General features: G+C 36.3%; 1 protein-coding gene across 1 annotated transcript in view; it reads right to left on the bottom strand.

Annotated features, from left to right (window-relative positions):
- KIF18A (kinesin family member 18A) overlaps positions 1 to 24,276 on the bottom strand; it is a 45,360-nt gene that overhangs the window by 20,891 nt on the left and 193 nt on the right. The window contains exons 2-11 of the mRNA XM_075712409.1: positions 23,180 to 23,579; positions 22,342 to 22,499; positions 21,135 to 21,239; positions 19,982 to 20,092; positions 14,336 to 14,533; positions 11,780 to 11,956; positions 10,788 to 10,862; positions 10,410 to 10,519; positions 5,258 to 5,420; positions 994 to 1,158 (exon numbers count right to left, since the gene is read on the bottom strand). Coding sequence (XP_075568524.1) covers positions 994 to 1,158; positions 5,258 to 5,420; positions 10,410 to 10,519; positions 10,788 to 10,862; positions 11,780 to 11,956; positions 14,336 to 14,533; positions 19,982 to 20,092; positions 21,135 to 21,239; positions 22,342 to 22,499; positions 23,180 to 23,507 — 1,590 coding nt within the window. The 5' untranslated portion in view covers positions 23,508 to 23,579. The remainder of the gene's footprint in view (positions 1 to 993; positions 1,159 to 5,257; positions 5,421 to 10,409; positions 10,520 to 10,787; positions 10,863 to 11,779; positions 11,957 to 14,335; positions 14,534 to 19,981; positions 20,093 to 21,134; positions 21,240 to 22,341; positions 22,500 to 23,179; positions 23,580 to 24,276) is intronic.

A 24,276-nucleotide genomic window follows, 5' to 3' on the forward strand; every position in this document is an offset into this window, starting at 1 on the left:
GTATGAATTGTTTGATTCTTACTTACATGCATAAATATTGCTTTGTAGATTTCCTTTGATCAATAGTGGGTGTGCTGTAATTAGCATTAAGAATCCGAACAGGCACACATGCATGCTTACCTATGCATGCCCAAAAATATGCTTGCCCTTTTTCCTGTGCACTTGCTCCATATCTGAATTTCAGCAACAATGTCTAGGACAAGTCTTCACTGTATTCAGTCATTGTCCTGAGATGCCAACATTTTGTTTGAAATATCTTAATTTCTTCTAAGGTATCAAATTTTAGTCATCCCAATAAAAATACAGGTATTGAAATATATTCCATTATAGAAGTCACATAAGTGCTCATTATACTATCATTTAAGCCACTACAATTGCTAGCTGAAACAAAAAGGCGGGGAGGAACAACCCCCCACCTTTCTTTTCCTCTTCTTCCTGCACAGACCTTCATCCCTTCCTTTCTGCCAGGCTCTGGTGCTTATCAGAGGCTGCAATGAGCTGACTCTACTTGGTAAGACTTGGCAGAGAACACCGCTTCCCACTTCTTTCCCCCTTCCCACTCCTCCCCTAGCACACTCCAGAAAAGAAGTTTTTTTTGGCCAGACTAAGAATTAGGTTGTCACATGGTTAGACGAGCATCAGGAGCTACTGTAAAGGCAAGACTATAAGTGTATGACCAGGAGCAGGATCAACTCTCTGGCAGCCAGCTGAACTGTCTGGCCATATCATACTTATTCCCCTTTAGCATGCTTTTTTGTATGTAACTGTATACTTTCATGAACAAGGAATACTTGCACCACAAACAATGAATTGCTTTTAGGGCAGAAGAACGGAAACAGCTAACACTAGAATTTGAAACCACCCTGAAAGAATTAAAGCAGAAGCCATGAGTAGAAACAAGATGAAGGGGCGGGGGGCAGAATCTATTCTTAACTATAGTCAGATGTTGCCTACAATGCATGAGATCTGCCCTGGAACTGAAAAGCATTTTACCTTTGGAATACACCCATCTTGACCCAGGAGTCGCATTTCATTTTCAACACGATGCAGCCAATTGGTATTTTCCTCAAAATGTTCGACCTCCTCCTCTTTCTTCTTCTGCATGTGTACACGGTGGGTTCTAAGCATTGCAAGCCTTTGATCCCGCTTGCAAGTGGCCTAAAAATCAGCATTGAAGGGGAAAACTTTCAAATTATGTTCACAAATATCTCTATGTAAAAATAGATTTTTTTTCCATACTTTTATACTCAACTGGGCATAACAAACATTTTGTATTTTTAACCAGTTTAATAAAAGAGAAGTAGCACATTCTCCTTATGGGCAATACTAAATTGTATTTAAATATTTTAAAATTATTTTTCCTGGAAGCCCTTATAACAGAGAATATAGTAATTTGATTGATTATTCCTTTAAAGGATATTACATTGGATTTGATCAATTTCTGTTCTAGGCCATAATTATCTTAAGTTGGAAAGACTGGAAAAACTACACATACACAAACACACTTCTAGATACAACATAACCTAATAATTTCTAGTAACTCAAGCATGAATATGAAGAAGGAATTTTATCTGCTTTGTTTTCCTAATGCAGTATGTCCTAGACAAAGCCCACTAAAGGATAAAGTATTTGGCAAAAGAAAAACCCTCTATCTTCAAGCATCAAGATTCTTCTGATGCTTCTCTGAAATCTGACAAAAAGGCACAAAACCAGCAACAGCAAGCTGGATATGAATGAGGTAGTGTCGTAACAAGGCAAAGGAGACCGACGATTCAGACGACAACTAAGTTTGCAGTATATTTGAAAAATTAGGTCACTAACTCAACTAGTCATAGAGAACATTTAGATAGACTTCACAGAGTTCAGCTATGTCTAAATTTTAGTTAGTTAAAAAAACCCAAAAAACCACAAATATTTGAAGTATATTGCTACACTCAACAAAAACAACATACAGAACCCAGTTAGTTTTTTTAAAATTCTATAACCTAAATCTCTACATCCATATGTTCCAAAATTAACACTGTAAATTAAAACTTAGAATAAATATATAAATAAAAAACTATATAATGTATATATAATATAACATATATATATAAATAAAACTTTAGAATAAATCTACATATTTAGACTAGCAGGCCAAGTTAGTTCTATTATAAAATGTCATAAGAAACTCTGAATATACCTCCCTAATGTTGCACAAAGCAGAAATTACTCTAACTGGTGCCCTTCTGAACGTACTGTAGAAAACAGGAACAGTACGTGGACAGATTCTGATTGCATTTCTTAAGTTGACTTTTCAAAATGTTTTCTTCAACACATGGCATGCAGAACACAGAACCAGCATGGTAAAGACACCTGAACTACATGTGTACTCCAGGCAACTTACCAGGTCAAAGACTAGATTGTGGCCAGAATTTCACTTTGCTTTCTCTTTAGACTGTCTTATCTACTAAGATGACAGAGGATCCAGAGAAGACAAAGTCACTTTGTAAAAGACCAGCTCCTTAGGGAAAGTACCAGGAGGAGGAGTTAACTGTCAGACTAAAGCTTGCAATGATGACTGGTTCCCTCTGACGAGTGAGACTAGGGAAGAACTTTCAGGACTGCTGAAGCAGAGAAATACAAACGCATTGTTTTGCATACTTCAGCTTTTACACACTGCAGGAGAGGTATTAGGATTGAAGGTGGCATTGACAATATTCCACCATTTGATGAACCCACCCCATAGGTTCCCAGGAAGAAAGGACATGTTACATCGATGTGCTACAACAGAAAAAAATATGGTTATGCGTGCTAGCTGTACACAACCTCTGGAACACATGTAGTCCTAGGCAAGATACTTGGTTGCTACTCTGTTCTGTAATTGAAAAAAAAAAAAAAAAATCACAAGAGGTGTAGAAGAAATCATTCCTCCCAGGCTTAAGAACTGGGACATATTGAAAAAGCGGTTTTGGATCCAGCATGGGCAACTGTAGTAAGCAGAAAAACTGAAACCAAGATAGACTCACTGTTTTCCAGGAGTATGTTCCTTTTCCAGACAGTACAAATAATGTTAAAGTGGCAATCAGAAATGGAGAAGTGATTTTAAATCTAATATACTTATTTAAAGCCTATGAAAGTACCAGCAGTTTTTTGCCATGTATTTAAAAACAACAAAAAAAATTGTAAAACAGATTCCATGCAGAAACCTTCAAGATAAAATAGGTCAAAACTCAGTAGATTTCTTCAAACTCAGCAAGATAGTTAGAAGTAACTATAACACAGGGGCACATACTAACTTTTTATGTTTCCATACAAAGAGGAATGCTGTATACATGTCCTCCTATAGGCACAAAGGTTTTCTGGCTAACACTGCTGTAGCTGATACCTAGCATGCAACAGGAAAACAACACAGATGCAGAAATAGAGCTAACGAGCTGAGGAATGGGCATTAGGCTGGACAACATAAACAGGCCCTTTAAATGGGCAGCATCCAAGGCCTGAAAAAGCTGGAAACAGGGGCAGTTATGTGGAAAACAGAAATGTCTTATTACTGGTCCAGGATGGACTGAATTTCACAAGATAAATTGTGACAAAATTTTTGCAACAAGAAAGCATTTGTAAGAACAGAGATGAAGGTAACCTGAACTCATGCATAAGTTTTTTCCTTCTAAAATTATTGTTTTCAATTAAAGTGCTCAAACTGGGGTTGATCAAGTATAGATAAGATATCATTTGTTTCACGTTACCTTACCAAAAATCATTATTGTAACTAGTTACTGAGCATGGACAATTAAATGCAAAATGAGAAAATACTTTATAAGTAAAACTCTTCCCTTTAATATTAATATTTCAGAAATACCCCTGTGGCCTAACAGTGTATTTTACAGAGAGAAAAAGCCAGAGTCATTTAGGAAAATAGCAAATGTGTAAAAATACAAGGAAGAACAGAAGCATTATAGTGCACATCGGAAACGTGAGCAGTGACTTTGGTAATCAAATGACTGGATTCCAAATTAAAATCCAATTTCTTCCAAAGTAATCACAAAAGGACATTTAATTTTACCATTATGGTGACTTACTCTTGTTAATAAATAAGGCATTGTGCTTATAGGACAGTGACTCTTGACCCTTAGTAAATCACATCCATAAGTTACCTAGTGGCAAAACCAACATTTGAGTGCAGCACTGCTAGCATCCAAAATAAAAGTTAAATCAGCTCATAAAAAACATTTGTGTGAAATAGCGGGTATGAAGGTATAACTCCTCCTTATGAACAGAGATACAGCTATGTTCCATTGTAAGCAGCATTTCAAAGTATGGCACAGATAGAAAACATTACTTCGGCATTTCTAGGGCATAGAAGAGCATTCTAGAACACGTTAGTCACTTGAAATATCTTCATTAATGACAAGTAAAAACGATTTTCACTTTGACATTTATCTAAGGACCAAATTTCATGTGAATCACTGGGAAAAAATAGTCATATGGTAAACTATCATTTTTGGCCAAATACAGATTGTTACTGTGACTAAGCAAAATCAGCCCCACCCTCAAGTTCATATCTACATAAAACATATATTTCTTTAAGCTGATTTTTATCAGAAGAATTAAGATACTATCTAACCGTGCTTACTTATTTATACTTTGATTCTTCTAGAAAGACATGAACTTTTAACGTGCACAACAGCAATTGTACATGCTTAGCCCCCAAATTCTTCTTTTGAAAAGGCAGCTAAATGTAATTATTTCAGTTCACACGACTCTGTCCTTAAGCAGCTATCCAAACATTTTCCTGCTGACAACTGAAAACATCAATGATAAGAATCCATCTTGTTTAGTACAAGGTCCACGCTTTTCCTTATGAAACACAAATGGATTTCTCAGCTTGATAACAGTTCCAATGGCTGTACCATACGTACATAAACGTGCTTTGGTTTTGGACAAGAGCACCAGGAGTCTCCCACATCTAGTCAGGCCTTAAGTAACTATGACAATCAAGCCTACATAAGGACAAGTTTTAAAGTTTTCACAATTAGCAGCAATAAGCACATCAACAGTTTTCTGTGCTGTGTGGGAAAAAAATAGCACACCTGGCATTACTACTACATTTTCTGGATTAATGTCAGAAAATGTTATCTGAGTGATAATCAGTGTGTCCCATTTTAATGAAATAATTAAGCATTAACTAATTATATAATTACTTAAGCAAAATTCATACATTAGTATAGCAAAATGAAGAGAGATTATACCTTGTATTACATTACAGAAAACTCACCTTTTCTACTTTTTCTTCAGAGCACATCAGTTGAATTTGTTCATGACATTGTTTCTGGTAATACGTCTTCAGTGCGTTTTCTTTCAGTCGCGTTTCTAACATGAGGTATTCCTTTCTGATTTCCTCACGGTTTGCGAACACATTTTTAAGGATTTCTTTGTATCTGTTAGAACCAAAGGATAAGAATAAATAACAGATTACTTACTGAAGGTTTTTTTTATGACCATCTCCTTCACAAGGGCAACTTTCAATTCCAAGTTAATAAAATAAATATTAAAAAATTAAGAGGAAAAAAGTAAAGCCTGTTACAGACGAGCACTAAATAAAGTGTCAGTACATCAGTAAAGATTTTATGTACTTGAACTGGAAATGGGATGTGAAATTTTGAAGGGGTCACTAAAAATAAACCTTGTTGTATTTATGAAGGTGACACTGGGATTTAAAAGAAAGACATCTGGAACTTCTTCACCTAAGTCTTATCTCCACCTCCAAAAGATACTAAATACCCATGTTCTCTACTACTTATACCAATTTATTAAACAGATCAGACTACTGTTGCCATAGACACACAAGGTCTCCTTCAGAAAAACCTGCTAGCGCTCTCTCAAAAAAGGAAAACCACAAAAGTCTTCCCCTGCTCACCTTCTCTGAAGTTCTGTAGTACAATTTTAATCACTAATGGATGACAAAAATCAGAACATGCATCATGTTTTAACACACACTAGGCTTATAAGGGGAAAAAACAAACTCATGATAGTTAAGAGTTATGCCAAGGAGACCAATGTTTAAATAGCCTCAAAATCTGCTTATCCCTAGTCTGCAATGCAAATCAAAATAACAAGGATAATGAGAAAGCCTGGAATCATTACCATGTTGCAATATCAGTTTCAGTGGTGGTACTTTTTCTCTTCACTCCTGAATACTGAAAGTGCAGTACAGAATACCCAAAAGATACTGTATCTCTCAATAATGACCAACCTTGTATACAAGCTGTTTCAAAACATCCTATGGACTTGTTAGAACTTTACATGAGAATAAAGGCACAGTTTAACATGCAAATGTTCTAAAGACATGCAGCATTTGAGGTCGTTATACAGTGTTTAGTATAAAAGATCATAAAATTAAATACTGTAAATATACTATAAAATAACACATAGGTTCAACCAGAGAACAAGTTGAAGACACATTTTTGCCACGTAGTTGACTTCTTGCCAGTGTGTTTCGGAAGCAGCAATTCCATTTCATAGTCTAAAGACTGAATAACTCCAAGTCTTTTATTCTCATGCTTTATTACTCTCATTTAAAAAAAAAAAAAAGCCAAACCAAACAGAATTAACAAAAGAATTCTTCTTTACAGTTTTAGAAATTTAACAGTTTTACCTAAAAGTGTCCAGAGAATGCTATCATAGCTAGGTAAAAATGTGTACTAAAAACATACACAGAATTTAGAAATAATATTTCTTTAAGGAATAAAATAGTCAGCTGCAGAGTATCAGAGTTCTTACCCTACACTGTTACTATCTATACAATCTGCACTACTATACCATCTATTGCACAACTGGTTGGAGAATTTTTTTCCTCCATAGTATCCATAGAAACATGGTTCCTCCTGGCTGCCTGGGAAACACAGCAATAAGAAATGAAGGTGAATCCTCTCTCTCAACTTCCTCACAGTAAAACCCTGGGCATGATTTAAGAGAGGCTGCAGATTCTGATTCTGTGTACAGTCACTGTGAGGAACTATTACTGGTAAATCAACCCTTTGTGTACTTACAATCATCAGTGTCCCAAATACAGCATCAAGTGTAGAAGCCTTTGCAAAGCTCCTGCCTTGAGCTGGATTCACTCTTTTGGTAAGCACACTTCTATTCTTATGGAGTTATCTTTACCTTCTGTTCTTCACTTAAAAATGACAAAATAATCCTGTAGGCGTATCCAGGGTATGAACTCTCTGGACTACCTAGTCCAAAGAGCTCGTGAACCTGTCAGTAGTAGTTCCAAAGCCAGTGTCCAGCATCTCAACACGCTCAAGACTCAATTGGTTGGCAGACAATGCATCTCCAAGATTTAAACAGAGGGAGCAGGAATGACCTTTGGGTTTGAAGAAGCAAATGGTGTAATCTGTGAATCTCTTCCCAATAACAGTGAAGTAAAAGCCATAGGCAGTTGGAGCGAAGCACAAGACTGTGGATAAGGCTCTCTACCCTGTCCCTAACAGAAGGGAGAAGACAGCAGAATACCTTCAAAACCTGTAAATGAATGTGGAGGAAATCAACTTATCCCCCACACCATCAGTAGTATGAATGTGACAGGATCCTCATGAGGAAGAAAAGAATGCAACATCCACTTTATTGCTGATATCGAGAGGGAATGGGATAGGCTTACATGTGTGTGTCTGGATATTCCAGGACATTAAAACCCAAACAAACATTCTCTGACCAACAAATCCTGGCACAGAGTTTTAGAGACCTTGCCTTTGACTGATTCTTCACACACACGTAGAATGAAATAAAGGCCAAATCACAGGATATTAAATTAACCTTAAAGACTTAGAGTGCAAAAATATGCAGGAAAACTGTCAGAACTATCAACATGACTTAGAAACCTACACTTCTTTTGAAAATTAAATTTAAATAACCAGAATGAGAGGTTTATTGAAACCTCTGGAATGCCAGTAAAATGAACCTCAGTTAGAGAACATTTTGCTTTGAATGGCTTTTTACTTTTGCCTCAGAAGGTTTTCCAGGTTAAAAAATACCACACTCAAAGGGCCAATAAAAAAAAGTTAACAGAATAAACCTAAGCAGATAATTCTCAGAAATATGTGATGAGATATGTAGAGACAGATCAAGAAAGACTTTCACACCAAAACCTAAGCTTGTTATAGAATAGATTGACTTCTGCAAGAAATTCATACATCACATGTCTTAATTTGTTACTTTTTGTGTGCTCTCATGAGAGACTGTCACATCAGAAAAGATAAGACAGGAACATCACCAAGAAGAAAAAGAGATCACGAAATAGAAAAGCAACAGAAAGGAAGAAACCTACAAACATAAATTAAACATTTTGTGGAAAGAACTTCAAGTTCTTGTCTTTCTCAAACCTCGCAGGAAGGATACTACTGAAGTAGTATCTGCCAGTGCTAGCAGCAGCTGCTGTCATTTATGCAAACTACATTCTGTCTACTCACAAAAATGACCTGTTTAGCTTTGCTGAAAGCTAGCATTCATATGGTCCTTCTTCAAAACAACTAAACTGGACTATGAAGAGAAACACCACCATTAAAACATAGAGTATAGTTTTGGAATTTTTGTATAATGCAAGAGACGGTCAATTTCTATTTGGTAACATGTTCCTAGAGTTATTAAAAAAGAGCCTTCTAAATATTCTACTGCCCCTCTCCCCAAAGCATATCATCTCGGTTTTAAAAGTCTACATCTTGACCAGTTTATTGATAATATAACTTCAAAACTATAGTAACTTTCTCTTACTTGTAAGACATTTTCACATTTTTGGGGTTATGAAGATAAGCTTCCTACCAGAAAAATGATTTTTTTTCTACTATTAAAAGACTCTGCCTAGTTTTAAAATCCTGTGAGATGGACTTCTATTATCCTCCCAGTAAGACTGTTCCATAGACAGTTCTATCAGGAAGCTTTTGTTGCTATTCTGTTCAACATTTCCCCCCTGTCTTAACTGTATTCTATTTCTTTATTACATAACACTCAAATATAACACCACCCTAGTTACATTTATCGTTCTATCATTAGGTTATTGTTCAGCCCACATACAGACCAGTAGTTTGGCTGTTTAGTTGTTCTGTTGTTTCCTTGGAGGTTTGTTTGGTTTTGTTTTTTTTTTAAACTGTATTTTTATTTGATGAATTTTTAGTTGATTGTCTGGCTGGCAGTTATTTTTCATCACTGGACTTTCACCAGGTTTTCAGTGTTCTTCCTGATAACACCTTAGTGCATGACCCCATCCCAGCCCTGTACCTCCCACAAATACAGGTTTGCACTGAATATTTTTGCTACTAAACCTTCACAATCACCATTTCATTTTTGTCTGCCACTGCATGTGTCGTGTGTGTGTACATATGTATGTGTACATATATATGTATACACACACGTGCACTCTGCTTTGGAAAGAGAGTGCTTTCACATGGGGATCCTGCCAATAACACAAGAATAACAATAGAAATCGGATCTGAAAAGTCAATGTGACTTAAAATCAATTCATAGCAATTTTGCTAAGTATTGGCTCAAAATAGGATAAGAAATTTCTAAAATTTACTTTTGATTTTAGTTTTTCTGTTGAAAAACCTATTTTACAATATGGTACTTCAAACAACCAAGATTAAAGGTGGTTGTTATTTTTCTCCAAAATCTTTAGCTTTTCATAGAAAAGAACTACTTAGCCCTACAGAGCTCTAGAGCTTCCTAGGAGAACAGTTGTCCTAAAAACTTTTGTGTTATTAATGGTAGAATTTCATCTGCACGTTAATACAGAATAACATTGGTAGCCTTGGGACAAAAATACCCAACTTCACCATGAAATATCTTCATTACAATAACGAAGCTACTGATAAGCTTTAAAGAACCCAGCACATCAGCATTTTAAAAACCACACGCGCACTGATGAAGCTCATAACTTTTAGTAAGATTCAATTCTCTACCATAAATAAGCATTCTTGATATCAACAGTTCTAATGAAAATTTGATGGGAATAAATATAAACCACAGAATACTGACATTGCTGTACTTACGAAATATTTACTAAATTGACAGAAGGAAGTAACTAGAGATGCAAGACCATCACCACTGATGTAAATCGTGATGTCAGAGTGACTTACATCAGCTTCTTGAGGATCACAGTGTATGGTCATCTTGCAGTGTTTTACTGAAAAATTTGCCTAGAAGGTTAATATCAGGATACTTCCTCAAGTACACAATATTTGTTTTGTTTTAAATCCACCACCAAGTTGTGCTGAAAGGAAGTGATAGGTTATGCAAAGCCACACCTAGTTTAAGTAAAGCAATGTTAAAAATGAGGAAACCAATATTGAAAAGAGTAAGTTTGTTTTACAAATGCTTTTAACAAGTTATACAAACTCCAGTTTTGAAGCAAGATTGTAATGTGATTAATTTACCTTTGTATTTCTACTTGCTGGTTGTTTGAAAGTACTGCTGCATTATGATTTTCAGGAATGCTTGCTTGCTTTTCTTCATATTGTCTCAGTTTCTCTTTCAACATTAGGATCTAAAAGAAAAAAGGTACCTTTTAGTTGGAATATAGGTTTTTGGCTTTTTTTTTTAAACCTATCATTCTGTGCTTATGTCTTGAAAAGCTTTACAAATGGCAGTAGGTGATATTCCTCTTGGAATACAAAACGTCTTTCTTATTTCAAAAGGCTATATGGGAGAATTAGGACCATATTGCCTTATAGGTTCAATCCCGTGAACATTGGTTTGAATTCAGAATTATAACAATTAATCTTTCAAACTTTTAACAATAGCTTTTGACATACCTCTTTCTTTTGTTCATTGCAAATTGTAACATACTGGCTTATGTGACTGTCCAAACTAACAACATTGCTCTTCAACTGTTAGAAAAGAAACAAGTTAGTATTTAAAAAGGCTCCTTCATATTTTTCTGCATAATAAATACACTGTGTATAAGTACTAGATAATTACACTTGCACTGTATTATGAGGAAAGAGATGAATACAATCCTGACTTGCACAACAAAAATATGACTCAGCTTTTACAATAATCTGTTGCATACCCACAGCCATGTCATTTCCCTCAACAGAACAATAAAAAATTATTACATTTGCATGTGCAAGCACATTTTGCATTTATTCAGACTAGTTTTACTATTTAATGTATATCTCGTGCATTTTATTATAAAAACTATCTTTAAGTATGCAACAAATGCAAACTACAGTCAACCCCATATTACATAAAAGAAATTAGGCACTGCAATACAAAGGGTTATAAAAAAAAATCAGAATAATCTGGATAATAGAGAGCAGAAGACAGGACACTCCAGTAGCTTTTCATTTATCAATATTATCTCATTGAGCTTCTGGGCTCCAGCTGAATTCTACCTGTAACAAACCTGGACTGGCTCTTGTACAACTGCTCAGGCATTTCTTTAATATGCATTACAGTTCTCTGAGAATGTAATAGTAAGATACTGAAATTGGCTGTGAATTCTACTAGCTGAAAATGATTTCAAAATTTGAGGCTCAGAAAAACTGTTTCAAACCAGCAGTATAATGCCATTAATGAAGCTATGCTGCTTTTAGGCATGAACTAGTCAGCTGTACTGTCTCTGTATGCACCACAATTATCACTCAGATGATGAAGAGTTGACTTTAAGAAAGAAGAGGTAGCAGAACAGAATTTTGGGACAAAATGAAGGAAATTTTAATCTTCTAAAAAGAAATAACTCTCCTTCTCTTAATACTATATTATAATACTTTGGCAAAAGATCAATAAATACCAACATACTCACAGAAGACTTGATATCCTTTGCTCGGTTTGCATACTTAAGAGTATTATATGTATCATCATAGAACATAGAAGATGGACTAACAGCAGCTATCATTATTGTTCGGCAATTTCCTCCAAGAGAATCTTTCAATAAACGAGTGAGCTTGCTGTTTCGGTAAGGAATGTGCTGTTTCTTGCTCTAGAAAGAGAGTTATATGCATGTTTATGGATTAATCAACTGTACTTTAAATATTCGCCTGCCTAAAAGTCTGCTTAGAATTTCAACAATACCACAAAACACAACAAACAGCCTTGGAACTTCTCTTTGACATAAGTAATTTTCCCCAAAATTACATATACATCTCAGTTTTAAATATCTTGGAACTGTTTAATACCTTCATAACACATATATTAGCCAGGTTACTTTCTGATGTCTGGATACGTAACAACTATTTTTTTGATGTGGGCAACTAACAGAAAGGTAGACTACATTAAACTACTTTCAGTTCACAGAATTATTGAGGTTGGGAAGGACCTCTCAAGATCCATCTAGTCCAATCCCTCTGCTCAAAGCAGGGTCAGCTAGAGCAAGCTGCCAAGGAGTATGCCGAGCTGGGTTTTCAATATCTCCAAGGATGGAGACTCCACGGCCTTTCCAGGCGACCTAAAGTCTGCTCTGTGAAGCTTTTTTTCAATCACATCTACAAAATCTTCATTCTCACAGTACAAAGTTAGGTCACTAGGACCAGAATCCCACACCAAATAACTCAACATGAAGAATCTCACTTATATCAGTCATACAGATTCTAAATGCTGCCTCCCACTCCAACAAGATGGTGATAAGAATGTGTGGCACCAGGAAGGGAATAAAGAGCTCTGATCATTTTCCCCTGGCACATTTGAAGGGGGAAATTGCTAGCTGACCAGAAGGACAAAAAGGGTGTAGCTGTAGGCAACAGACTTGGCTTTGGCAAAAGTTCAGGAGGTTTTATCATTCTCTCACATAACTGTCCCCACTCCTTGCCTTGAGCTGGTAAGCCAGATCAGGAGACTCAATTCACCACTGTGAGCAGGGTGTGGATGTGTGCGTGGATCAGCAGAAAAGAACAACTTTGGATAGATGTTGTTTTCGCCTATAAAGGCCTTCTTCCCTAAGATTAAAGGGCATAAACCTCTGGAAAAATCTTTGTCCTCGTCAGGCTATTTATTTACTCATGCAAGCTTCTCTACATATGCTTGATTTTGAAAAAGGTGGGTAAGAAAAGCGGGTACATTCATCTTTGACATTATCCTCAGGTAGTGCACACTATTTTTGAGAACTCTTTCCCATCAGGACTGTGTTTCATTCAGCCATCACAGAGATGATGGTGGAAACCCATAAGAAAACCTTAAAGGAAAATGATGCGAGAAGAGTCAACAATGTGATCCCATTAGTCAATGAGAGCTTTCCTGGACTTCTGAAATATAACCCTGCTAAATCCTGAAGTGAGTAATATATACTCTGGAGTTACCTTAAAAAACCTTAAATATTCTTTAAACAAACTGGTAAGCAGGGGAATTTTGCTAGACCAAATATTAAGATACTGAAGTAGCTATCTACGGCACTACAGACACAATCTGTGGTAGGATATCAACTCCCCCCTATCATCCACAGCCAGAATGCCCTTTCTCATTCTGTAGGCAGCAAGAAGAGTTTACAAGGAATATCATAGGAAGACCATTGTTTTCAATGCTGTACATGAGCTCTGGTATCATAATTTTAGTTGTTGCAGGAAATTAGAAAGCATCTATGTTTTATTAAATGACTGAACCATAAAAAAATACTTAACACTGAAAAAAATGTTTTTTGTTAATATCCAGGAGCACTGTAAGACCAGAAGCAGTATACATATAACCAGAGGGCAAGAACCTTTCTAATTAAAACTATACAAATCCTAGGCTTCCTGATTGTAGGACAGAAACAAAACCTATTCAACCTCTATGACTCGTCTATAATAAGGCAAAATCAAAAGCAGTTAAAACTGTTTAGAGCCTTAGAATTTCTATTCTGAATGCAAGCAACAAAAAACAAGATGCTTTCCTCTAATATTCTTACACAGACAAAAAACTGTCTGCAGTTCATTTAAATAAGCCTTTGACTTAAGGCAGTCAAAGGGATGCTGGTTCCAACATCAGTATCAGCAGAAGTGAAATACTTAGGATTAATACGTAAGAAGTATACTTAAAAACCCCAAGTTGTTTCTCTTCCAAGTAGAAGTTAATTTCAGCCCTGCTGCTAATGTGGGAAAAGTGAACTTGCATCAGATGATTCAGCAACTGAAAAGATAACGCTATTGTTTTTTTCTCTCCCTGAAGTTTACAGAGACTTTTTTTTTTAATTAGAATGACTCTACATGTACCTTAACTATATGTTTTTTAATATATTCCATTAGGTTATCCCAGAAATAAAGTCCAAAGATACAGTAAGAGTCAAACAAGATATGATATAAAGAGGTAGTGACATATTTAATACTTACCATTTTTAAAAATGTTTTTACAACACTAGGCAGTGAAGATTACATGGGAAACCAGCACATACCTTTGGATTTGCCAAGGCATTAATGACATTTCCAAGAGCTAGCAGGGAGCGGTTAATATTTGTTCCTTCTCTAAAACGAGCCCCCTTGGCATTTGTCACGCTGGCACGTTCAGATCCTGCCAGGTCAATGAGAGACATTTTGGCGATGCGAACATTTTGATTAATACTAGCTGTTTTATCTTGCTGCCTTAGATAAATCTACAATAAAAAAAAAGGAAAACAATTAAAAAGTAACCACTAACCAGTCTGTTGTTACTCTAAGCAGTAAGTTAATTTTACAGTGCAACAACTGTTTTCATAAATTCTGATTGGAATCCTTCTCGGAATCCAAGTTAAACCTTTCAGTACACATCTAACGGCAACAGGCAGTTTAGCCCAATGGAAAATAGTGAATCCATTTCTGACACTTACTTCTTAAACTCACCTGCTTCAGGTATTAGTATGGAAAAAGAAGCAGAGTGTGGTTGCACTATGTTTGGCTAGGGTGGAGTTAGTTTTCTTGCACAGCAGCCCATACGGTGCTTTCAGATTTGTTATCAGCAAACAGTGCTGATAACACACCAGTGTTCAGCTTTTGCTGAACAGTGGTTGTATGGTGTCAAGACAGTGGGCAAGAGGTTGCAAGGAGACAGCTGACCCTAACTGACCAGAAGTTTCTCCAAAGTAGCCCATTGCTTGAGGACTAGCTGGGCATCACTCTGCCGCTGGCAAGTGATTGCTTCATCCCCACCCCCTTTCACTTATTAAGTGAACCACAAGGTACTTCCCTCTCCTTCTTGCTTTTGCCCTTTTGATTCTCTTCCTCATCCTGCTGCAGAGGATTAAGCAAACAACTGGTCTGGGGCTTACCACAGTGGCAAAGATTGGTGAGCTTCAAATGAATTTTATAGCTAAAAATCACTCTTGATTCTTCCACACTCAAGATGTATACCACACTACTGCACTTTAAACTGAAAAAGGTGTTCATTTTTTAAAGGCACCTTTAAGAGTATGCCATAAAGAGAGAAGAGAGAAACACATATACAGATGGATAAACCAGGAAAAAGACTGTACAGTGATTTCAATGATTTAGACTTAACTGCAACTACCATTAATAGGAGAACAATACTCATTTACTGCTGTGAAAACACGTACTACTCCAGGGTCTTTTGGAAAGCTGTGACCCGTGGCCACTTGTTCCCCCTCATCCCTTCATTCCCAGTATTTTCATATTATATCACAGGAGATAGACAAGGAACTAAATGCTTTTGCTTCCTACTTTGAGGAAGTAGGCAGAGCATGATTATACAGTCAATAAGAATTACAGTTATTCTTAGGTGGCTTTTACTTTTTCAGGATTCTCTATAAATTTCCCCTTCTTTTGAATTGAGTGTCTTGCCATTTGTAAGGCTCATGGTTACTGACACTTTCATGAACACACTTTTAGACAGTGAATTGGGAAAGAGTTGCCATGCATATAAGGTGATTGACTAATAAAGACAATATCTCACCAGTTCTGTACCTTTAAGCTTTGCACATGAGAAATGAAGTCTTCACAGCAATTTGTGACAGAAAAAAATTGGCAAGTATTGGGAGTAAATAAAATTCTTATGACTTGCTGCAAAAGGTATGTCGTACTATTTCCAGTACTATATATATTAAAAAAAAAAATTACAAAAAAGCCGCTTCCCTGTACTTAAGTTGGTAAAGTAGCTATCTCAGACTGGTAGCACTTTACCAGAACCCAGTAACTATCGTTAGTGAAGTAGGGAAAGGTGGACTGACAGCCAAACTATGTTGTATGACTCAAGCTTTTACAAAAATTCAAGGGATACGGGAAATGCCCCAAAGCAGAATCTTTTTTATTTCTTCGTCCGTCAGCAGAACACTTTCAACAGAACAGTGCGGCAATTGGGATTTTACTTTCAGATGCAGTAATTGCCTGACCTAGATAGAGATTTCAAACCAAAGACAGATGGTACAGTAAGGCAAAACTTGTGTCTCTAAAATTGGCTCAGAACATCCTGGGCCAGGACTTTTACTACTTTCTGAGTCAGCTCTGGAAAACATCCTGCTCCAATAAAGTTAACAAAAAAAACCAAAGCCAGCATAAAAGATAACATCACTACAAACAAGAGCAACTGTTAAAATAACAGTAAACTTAAAAATGAAGAGGAATCAAGACCGCAATAGGGATTTCTCACTGTGTATATCTGTGCAACCAAAAAGGCAATAAAGGATAAGCAGGTAAGACATATTTTGCAGGATGTCACAGATTTGTAGAAACAGATGAGAAACTGACAGAAGCAATTACTTGTAGTACTAATTGACTAGCTCATAATTATTGCTTACATATGCCAACACTACTAATAAGTGCCTCAAGTAGATGGAGTATTTAAGAACCTACTTTAAAAAAGTGTATGGTTGTGAACTTGCTTAGCTTAAACCAGGACACTTGAATTAAAATCTGTTAAACTTCAAGTTGCATTCATTGCACCAATCTAGTTAGCAACAGTAATATTCCTTTAAAGTGCCACACGCAGATGCAGTATTTATATTAAGCATTTACACACACATTCTTATAAATGACATAATCCCCCCCCTCCTCCCAAGCATAAATTCACTTCTGTGCAAAAGGCTTAAACCCCATTCACTCTTAAATGCACAATTATTCAAAGGCTGCACTAGTTTATCTTTGAGAACACATGATATTAGTAGATATTTATATAAATCACACATTCAAGATACAACTGTCTAACAAAACAAATCATGGCTTTTACCAATAATCTGAGCACTTAACAGAAAATAACACTTAAGCAAAAGCAATTAAGTACCTTGATTGACAGCTAGACCATCTCAAAAGACAAAAGCAACAAACATTCAGGATTATCTCATTACAAGAGATTAGGATTAGGAATATTGCAAAGAACATCAGAGAAAGTTTTTTGTAACTACGGTATCCTTGAACAGAATCAGTCTGACAGTTTTTGTGAATGAACTGTGCACTGGGACTGAATGCTGAAGGACGTAACAGCACGTGCTTTGAGCCACGGCCTAATATTTACATTGAAAGGTCTCTTCCTTCACAAAAAGGTTCTAACATCCAGACATTTGTCCATGAATATCAAGTTCAGTCAAGCATGCCATTTAACTGACTGCAGCTGCACAAGGAGACTGGCTAAGAGACAGCCAGTACATTTTATACAATCGAGGATACTTTCCTGGCCACTACTGCTACTGGGACACAGGAAAACAAAGAAAGAACGCAGACAGATTAGTCCAGAAATTACTTTGTCTGTTACCTCAAGCTCAAAGACAAAAATGTTCATACTGGTTTGAGCAGTCTTAAGAATTCTACTGTCAACAATAATGATCTCAGACAAAAAATTGCAAACGTCCCGGCATTTCTCCCACACCGTAGCTGTGTGTTCACACAGTTCATTCAGGGCTTAATATACATGAACTGCAAAAGCATGTAAGTTTTGATTTTTAAACTCAGATGCTTACTGTAACAATATTTTGTAAACACTCAAAGGATTGTGTTTTGTATTTTCCCATGCATCACACCAGTTTACAATGTGTATATAATATGCACACAACAAAAAATAAAAAGCAAAGCTTGTTCATTTTAGAACATAATAGGAAAGGCATTTAAAAAACTGCTGAGCATGACAGTTTTCATTCAGTGCATTGCAAACAAGCTGCATCCTAAATATATATATATTTATACACACACAGAAATTATATATTTGCTGTTCCTACAATATTTAGATATGAGATGTTCTTTGTTTTCATTACTGTTTTACTTATATTGCCAGATAGTAAACAGTCCTCTTGCCGACAAGCATTCATATTTGGTTCACTTTTGCTATCTGTAAGCTGGAAATAGTTTGAAATGATGAATTTTAAAAAAAGTGTTAGTCTGATGAAGTATACTGATCCATTTTTTGTCATACATTCAAACAAAATTGCGGTAAGATACACATATACTAATTTTGTCAGTATAGTTTATTTCGTGAATATGCAACTTCTGCTAACAAGTAGATTTATCTACAGTGAGATCAATTTCCCAGAATAAATATAGAATGTAGTCTGGGGAAGACAAACTCTCCAGCACCCCTGTTAACAGCATTGTTTGTCATCTTGTTGAAGATCCTATGAGTCTGCAATGTTTACCTAATTTATTTAATTGCTTGCCACTTTCAGAAATGAACTGAGAAGAACACAAAGCCTGCCAGATAAGACAATCCAGAGCTTTTCCCAGTTGAGTAAAGGTGAGGGAGGTAAGATAATCCAACCCAGCAAGTAAAGAAATGGAAATTAGCAGTTCGCGCTCTGATCTCAGCCTGTGGCGCTGCACTTTTTGCCTTATTAAAGGCAGCACACATACGCGACAATGCAGCTCTCAGACTGGACAACTTAGTAAGAAGTCTTTGCCTTAAATGTACAACCGCGGGCACGACTTCAGGGGAAATTAAAACCTGGAAGGGCAATTTCAAACAGAAGTCTAAGGTACATAAGAAAACACAGAAGCTTTTAGAGTGGGAATGACTTCTGCTCCGTTACGTATTTTAGAAGTATTTAACACATTTACTGTCTGTTATTAACCTCTTTTCTCATTAGTAGTGACAGTAGAGCTCTGGAGAGCTAACTTTACAGCTATTTGCATCACCATCATCTATGCCAAAATACAAACTTTTGGCTACAGTTATTAAGCATTGCCCAAGTCAGCAGATACAGTTAAGAACTGCCTAACAGTTAAATAGTTTAGCTGTAATGCAAAGACCAGAATTCAAGTTTGGTTTAATATTTTGCAGCCTAGAATGGCAACATATAAATAATACAAGACAATGTGCTTTGCAGTATGAACTAGCAAACAGAAAATTAAGTTTTTAGCTAAAAAGACACATTTTTAAATTTTTTTTAAAAAATACCACAGGTTGTGTTTAAGAAGACTCAAAAGGATAAGGTGGTGGTTACTAAACAGCAATAATCTTTGGAGAAATCTTAAGTTCTAGCAGATTTGTACAGCACGTGCAAAACTCTCAACTATGGAAATTAAAAATCAGTATTTCATTTTGATGATGGAAGTATGTGTATGGAGATATTTTCAGAGATCACATACCACTTTAGTTGTTCTAGAACTCAGAACATACCAGAATATTAAGAAATCACTTTAGTGTAAAAATCAACATTAACCAAAATAAGCAGGGTGAGAGAGTACTACTTGAGAACCTCAGTTTATAGTCAGATGTATAACTGCATTCTGTAAAATATTTTTCCTAGAAAAACGCTGAGCAACATAATGAAACCAGAAAGCATTAAAAAACCCCAACAACATTCAGTTTATAAAATTACAATATGGAAGTATATTCAAAGCTCAAAATTCAGTTTTACAGAAAAGATATCTCTTCTAAGGGGTATTAGTTCAAACTATTGGAACTAAACAGCTTCTCATTGAATTAATTTTTTCAATTATTATCACTATGAACCTTTACATACTTACAAGGAATGAGCAGTCAACAAGAACAGTAAACTGGAAAACTTTAATCTCCTCTCACCCAAACTAGGGTTCAACACAGTTTTAAAAAAAGCTTCTACTGTATTTAAATATAAACAACTACACCTTAGAGTAATGACCACTGTACATCTGCTATATCATCTTACCTGAAAGACTGCATGGGACCGGGAAGAGGAGGCATTTACATCTGTGGGATGCTGTGTTCTGTTTTTATTTCCATAATCTAACATCTGAAGGATTTCCTCTGCCGATTTAGGCTTTAAAGGACAGAGCACAAGATAAAGCCACTTTTTTTTTTCCCATCAACTATAGGAGATTCTACACCGATTCTAAAAATACATTAACATTCACCTTCAAAAAGAATAAAGGAACTTAAAATTTTAGTTACCTAGAAATAAGAGAAATTTCCTGTTTTGGAATTCAGGCACTTCCAACAAACACTTTCAGTTAAAAAGCAGTAAGGCAGAAGAAGCAAGCACTTAACTGCAGAAATTTAAATCAGAGATTTTTTTTTAGTAAAAAATTTAAATAAATCTCCAAAGGTTCCCCACAGTCAGAAAAAGTCTTATCTAAGAATGACTGACAATTTTTCTTGTACTAACATATTAAACAATAATATACTAGTTTCTTTCCCCACAAGACCCAACTTTGGGAAGTATAGTGTTCACAGTGTGAACCAAATTAATGACAGTTACCTGTTGAATCATTATCTCAGGTACATAAAAGCTGGAAGCTACACAGCATGTAACATACACTAAAAGGCTGCAAGAAAATAGGTCCACAAGAGCTGAATTTCAGATTGGAAAACTGCATTCTGTGACTGACTTTGCCAAAGGATTGCTATGCTGGCCTGGAAAAGTCATTTAAAGCGAAACTTTTCAAATGTGGTTATTGAAAAGCAAAACCAACCCTGAGATGTAGACACAAGACTTGCAAAGGTGTAGAACACTCCAAGATGGCACTGAAGGCAGTGAATTTCTTTAAGAAATACTAAGATGCACTAGCCAAAAACCAAATCTTCTAAAACGTGAAGATGACCATCAAACCAACGGTACCCTTTCAATAATAAGGACTGGATGCTTTCATCCATTTGTGTTTAAGAATACTAGCAGCTTTTTCCCACATCATGCTTTTGAGTAATTAATTGTGTTCACAAGTTGCTAAGGTACTGGTGATTATTTCCAGAAAAAAAGCCCATGAGGAAATTACCAAGTTGCACACAACTTTCACACATCAACAGGAACTTCACCATTTTCTCAAACACATTATGAGGCTTCTTGAATTTCAATATTTACATACCTGATGTAACGTTAGCCCTTGAACTACCACCCCTTTCTGGGTATCTTCATGAACAGCCAGAGGTCCCGAGTTTACCAGTAGATCACGGATCTGTTCATTGTAGACCTTTGAAAGAGAATTTAAAATCTTTTAATAAAACTATCCTACCATACTTGACAGGATTAAACTTAACTAACCAGAAATCATCACAGTCTTTTTTAATAGTTCTTTAAGACAAAGTAACAAATTAATTCTGCAGAATTTTTGCCACTGAGCTTGAAATATTCAATTAATCCAATTTGCATGAATTTTTTTAGCCATTGAAGTGGGAGTTACTCTTTCCTAGTACATAATCTTCATTCTTTATTAAAAAAAAGTTTACTGTTTTTACAAAAAAACTTTTGCAGCAAGCATGAATCCAAAGCATTTATCGTCCTCTATTACACTTCATAATCCATACTTCAGTGAGATTTCTTAATCCAAATGTACTTCTGTTAAAATTCTTAAATACCTTATTTCATGGTCTGTAGAAGCACTTGAAATAGCACATGGCAAAGCAAACTTTTCCCTGCTCCTTCTCCCCTGCAAATACTAACTACTATTCCATTAAGACTTTAAGGATGCTAGAAGGTAACAATTTTACTACTGCTGCTTGACAGCAGTGCCAAGACAGCTACTTGTAAAAACAGAACTGTGATGCAAAAAAGTTGGAGAGGAGAAGGTGACAAGAAAAAACAAAAGGAATATTTGTAAAGAGCTAACCATTGGCATAGCAGTTCTAATTCAAGTAGTTTTACTGTATCTCAGATAAATAAACTGAAAACTTTAAAAAAGTCATCAAAAAGGTATTAGATACCATTTTGTTGTGTGATTTCACAGTGCTTATAGGATTTTATTGTGAAGTCCTGAAAAACATCCCAGAAAAGATATTTTCTTGTATGCATCAACAGATGTTCAGAGGGATGTAACTGATCAGCAAGGCAAAAATCATTATAATGTTTAGTGAATATATTAGAAGAGATTGTCCTTTTTGGAAATCCTTCTGTAAAATAACAACAGGTGCCTTTGAATAACACCAAATTTGTGGAGCACAGTTCAGTTCCATTCCTATCAAGGACATATTTTGTAAGGTCTCAGAAAGGGACAGGGAGAGGCGAAACGAGCTTGTCTTTATTTATTAAAATATGCCTTATTAAAAGCAACATACCGAATACAGAAACTGGCTTACCTCTAAATAAGAGACAGCAACATTGCATATTTTATCTTCTTTTATTTGATCCATGCAATTATAAAGTGCCATCATGGTTAAATACATCACCCCGGGATCTTCAGGGGAACCTAACATTGTATGAGTCTTTCCAGCTCCCGTTGCACCATATGCAAGCACTGAATTTACACAAAAGACAAAGCAAAAAGGTACACTTTATACCAGCAAGTTAATCAGGAGCATAAAAGTCAAATGGTCATTCACACACCTTTGTCATTCTGCACAGTTGTTTTCATAAACAGATCAAGTTTCTTACTTAGGCTTTACTTTTTACAGCTATAATCAGAAAGCTACTTCAGAATCACATTTATTTTTGTATTTTCAGTTCAAAATTAATTCACTGGCAATTTACATGAAAATAAAATTTGCTTACTCTCATAAACCTAAGCCATCAACTTATCGCAGGTAGGTATTTCATTTCCTCACAATGTTCCATTTGCCAACTAAAAAACCCAAGCTCTCTTTAAGAGAGTTCATAAAGCAGGCTACCACACACCCAGTGACCCAACTTCTAGTTGAATAACTCCTTCCAGAGGACTCCCTTCATAAGCATGCACATTTCATATAAAATTCTGAAACCTATTCTAACCCTAACATGAACTCATTTTCAAAACACAGTAGAGCTATCCTAACTTCCGTAGGCTAAAAAGTCAGCCTCTCATATCTTTAAATTAAACCAAAATGCTTTATTTGTATCTCAGCCTTTTTTTAAGGCCTCTGCAGCAGTTGGATACAATGGCGGAAACTTCAAGGAATTTAGTGATGTTTTCAAATTGAAGAAGATAAATAGCAAAGTTACCTGTGCAGTTATATCCATTTAAGAAGCCATCAATTACACTTTTGGTAGTATGCTCAAAAACTTCCAACTGGGATGAACCTTCAGCAAAAACAGCATCAAACACAAACTTAAGATCTTTCTTTTTTCTTTTGGTAATATCCCTATTGGCCAGCCTCTTCCCGTGAAAGAAGCTAACTTCTTCCTCCTTTGGATCAAAGACCAATATATGCCGGTCAACAACATGAACAACTTTGCTAAAGTTGCCATCTTTTTCCTTTTGAGACTCTGGACGGACACGGACCACCACTTTCACATGATTACAGACATCTTCTTCCTTAGCAGCAGACATAACAACTTTTTGTCCCTTTTGTCCCTCGTCTTCACTTCCAAGACTCTTTCAGATCAAGCAGCTGAATCTTTTCTGCAATTGGCAAAAAAAGTGAAAGGCCTTATATTTCAAATATAACCTTTCAAATAGTTCACACCTTTAATCAGGACTAACATCCTGCACCTGTGCTGGATCTGCCCAGCCCATTAGTTAGCCCTCTGGGGTGCTACAATGATCGCACAACTTTGGAAAGCACTGCAACTGGCCTGAAAAGGCGACCTAGTTCAGTATAGCTTTAAGAAAACTAAGCTCATAAGCCTATTTCAACAATTTAAACTACTAATTCATCTACTGGCTTTCCTTTATTTCAGAGCAAGCCGGCAGGTGAGCTACCAGGTTTCTGCAGACCAAAGCAGGTTTTCTTGTCCTTCAGCAAAAGGCAGAGTAGCTGCCTGTCTGCTTTCTCTGGGTTATTGGTTTAGTCACGTTGCACGTAGGTTTAAAGAGACAGTTAAAGTGGAATTCACGTTAACATAATTTGCGCGGGATACGGAAACTTGTTCCATAGACATCAAAGCAGATTTCCTTTTAATGGGCCATCCTCGCTGGTAACTGAGGGCTGTTCGCTCTTAACAGCGGGCAGCACCCTTCGCGGTAAAGGCTCTCGGTAACATTTTTTCAGCTTCGGGGCAAGCTTACCCTCTCCCAGCCGAGCCGCCCCACGGCCGCTGGCATGACCGCGACCCGGCCGCCGAGCGAGGCCGTAACGCGAGGGAACGCCCAGCGGCAG

This window comes from Pelecanus crispus, chromosome 6, assembly GCF_030463565.1.
Source record: "Pelecanus crispus isolate bPelCri1 chromosome 6, bPelCri1.pri, whole genome shotgun sequence".
Classification (NCBI taxonomy): Eukaryota; Metazoa; Chordata; class Aves; order Pelecaniformes; family Pelecanidae; genus Pelecanus; species Pelecanus crispus.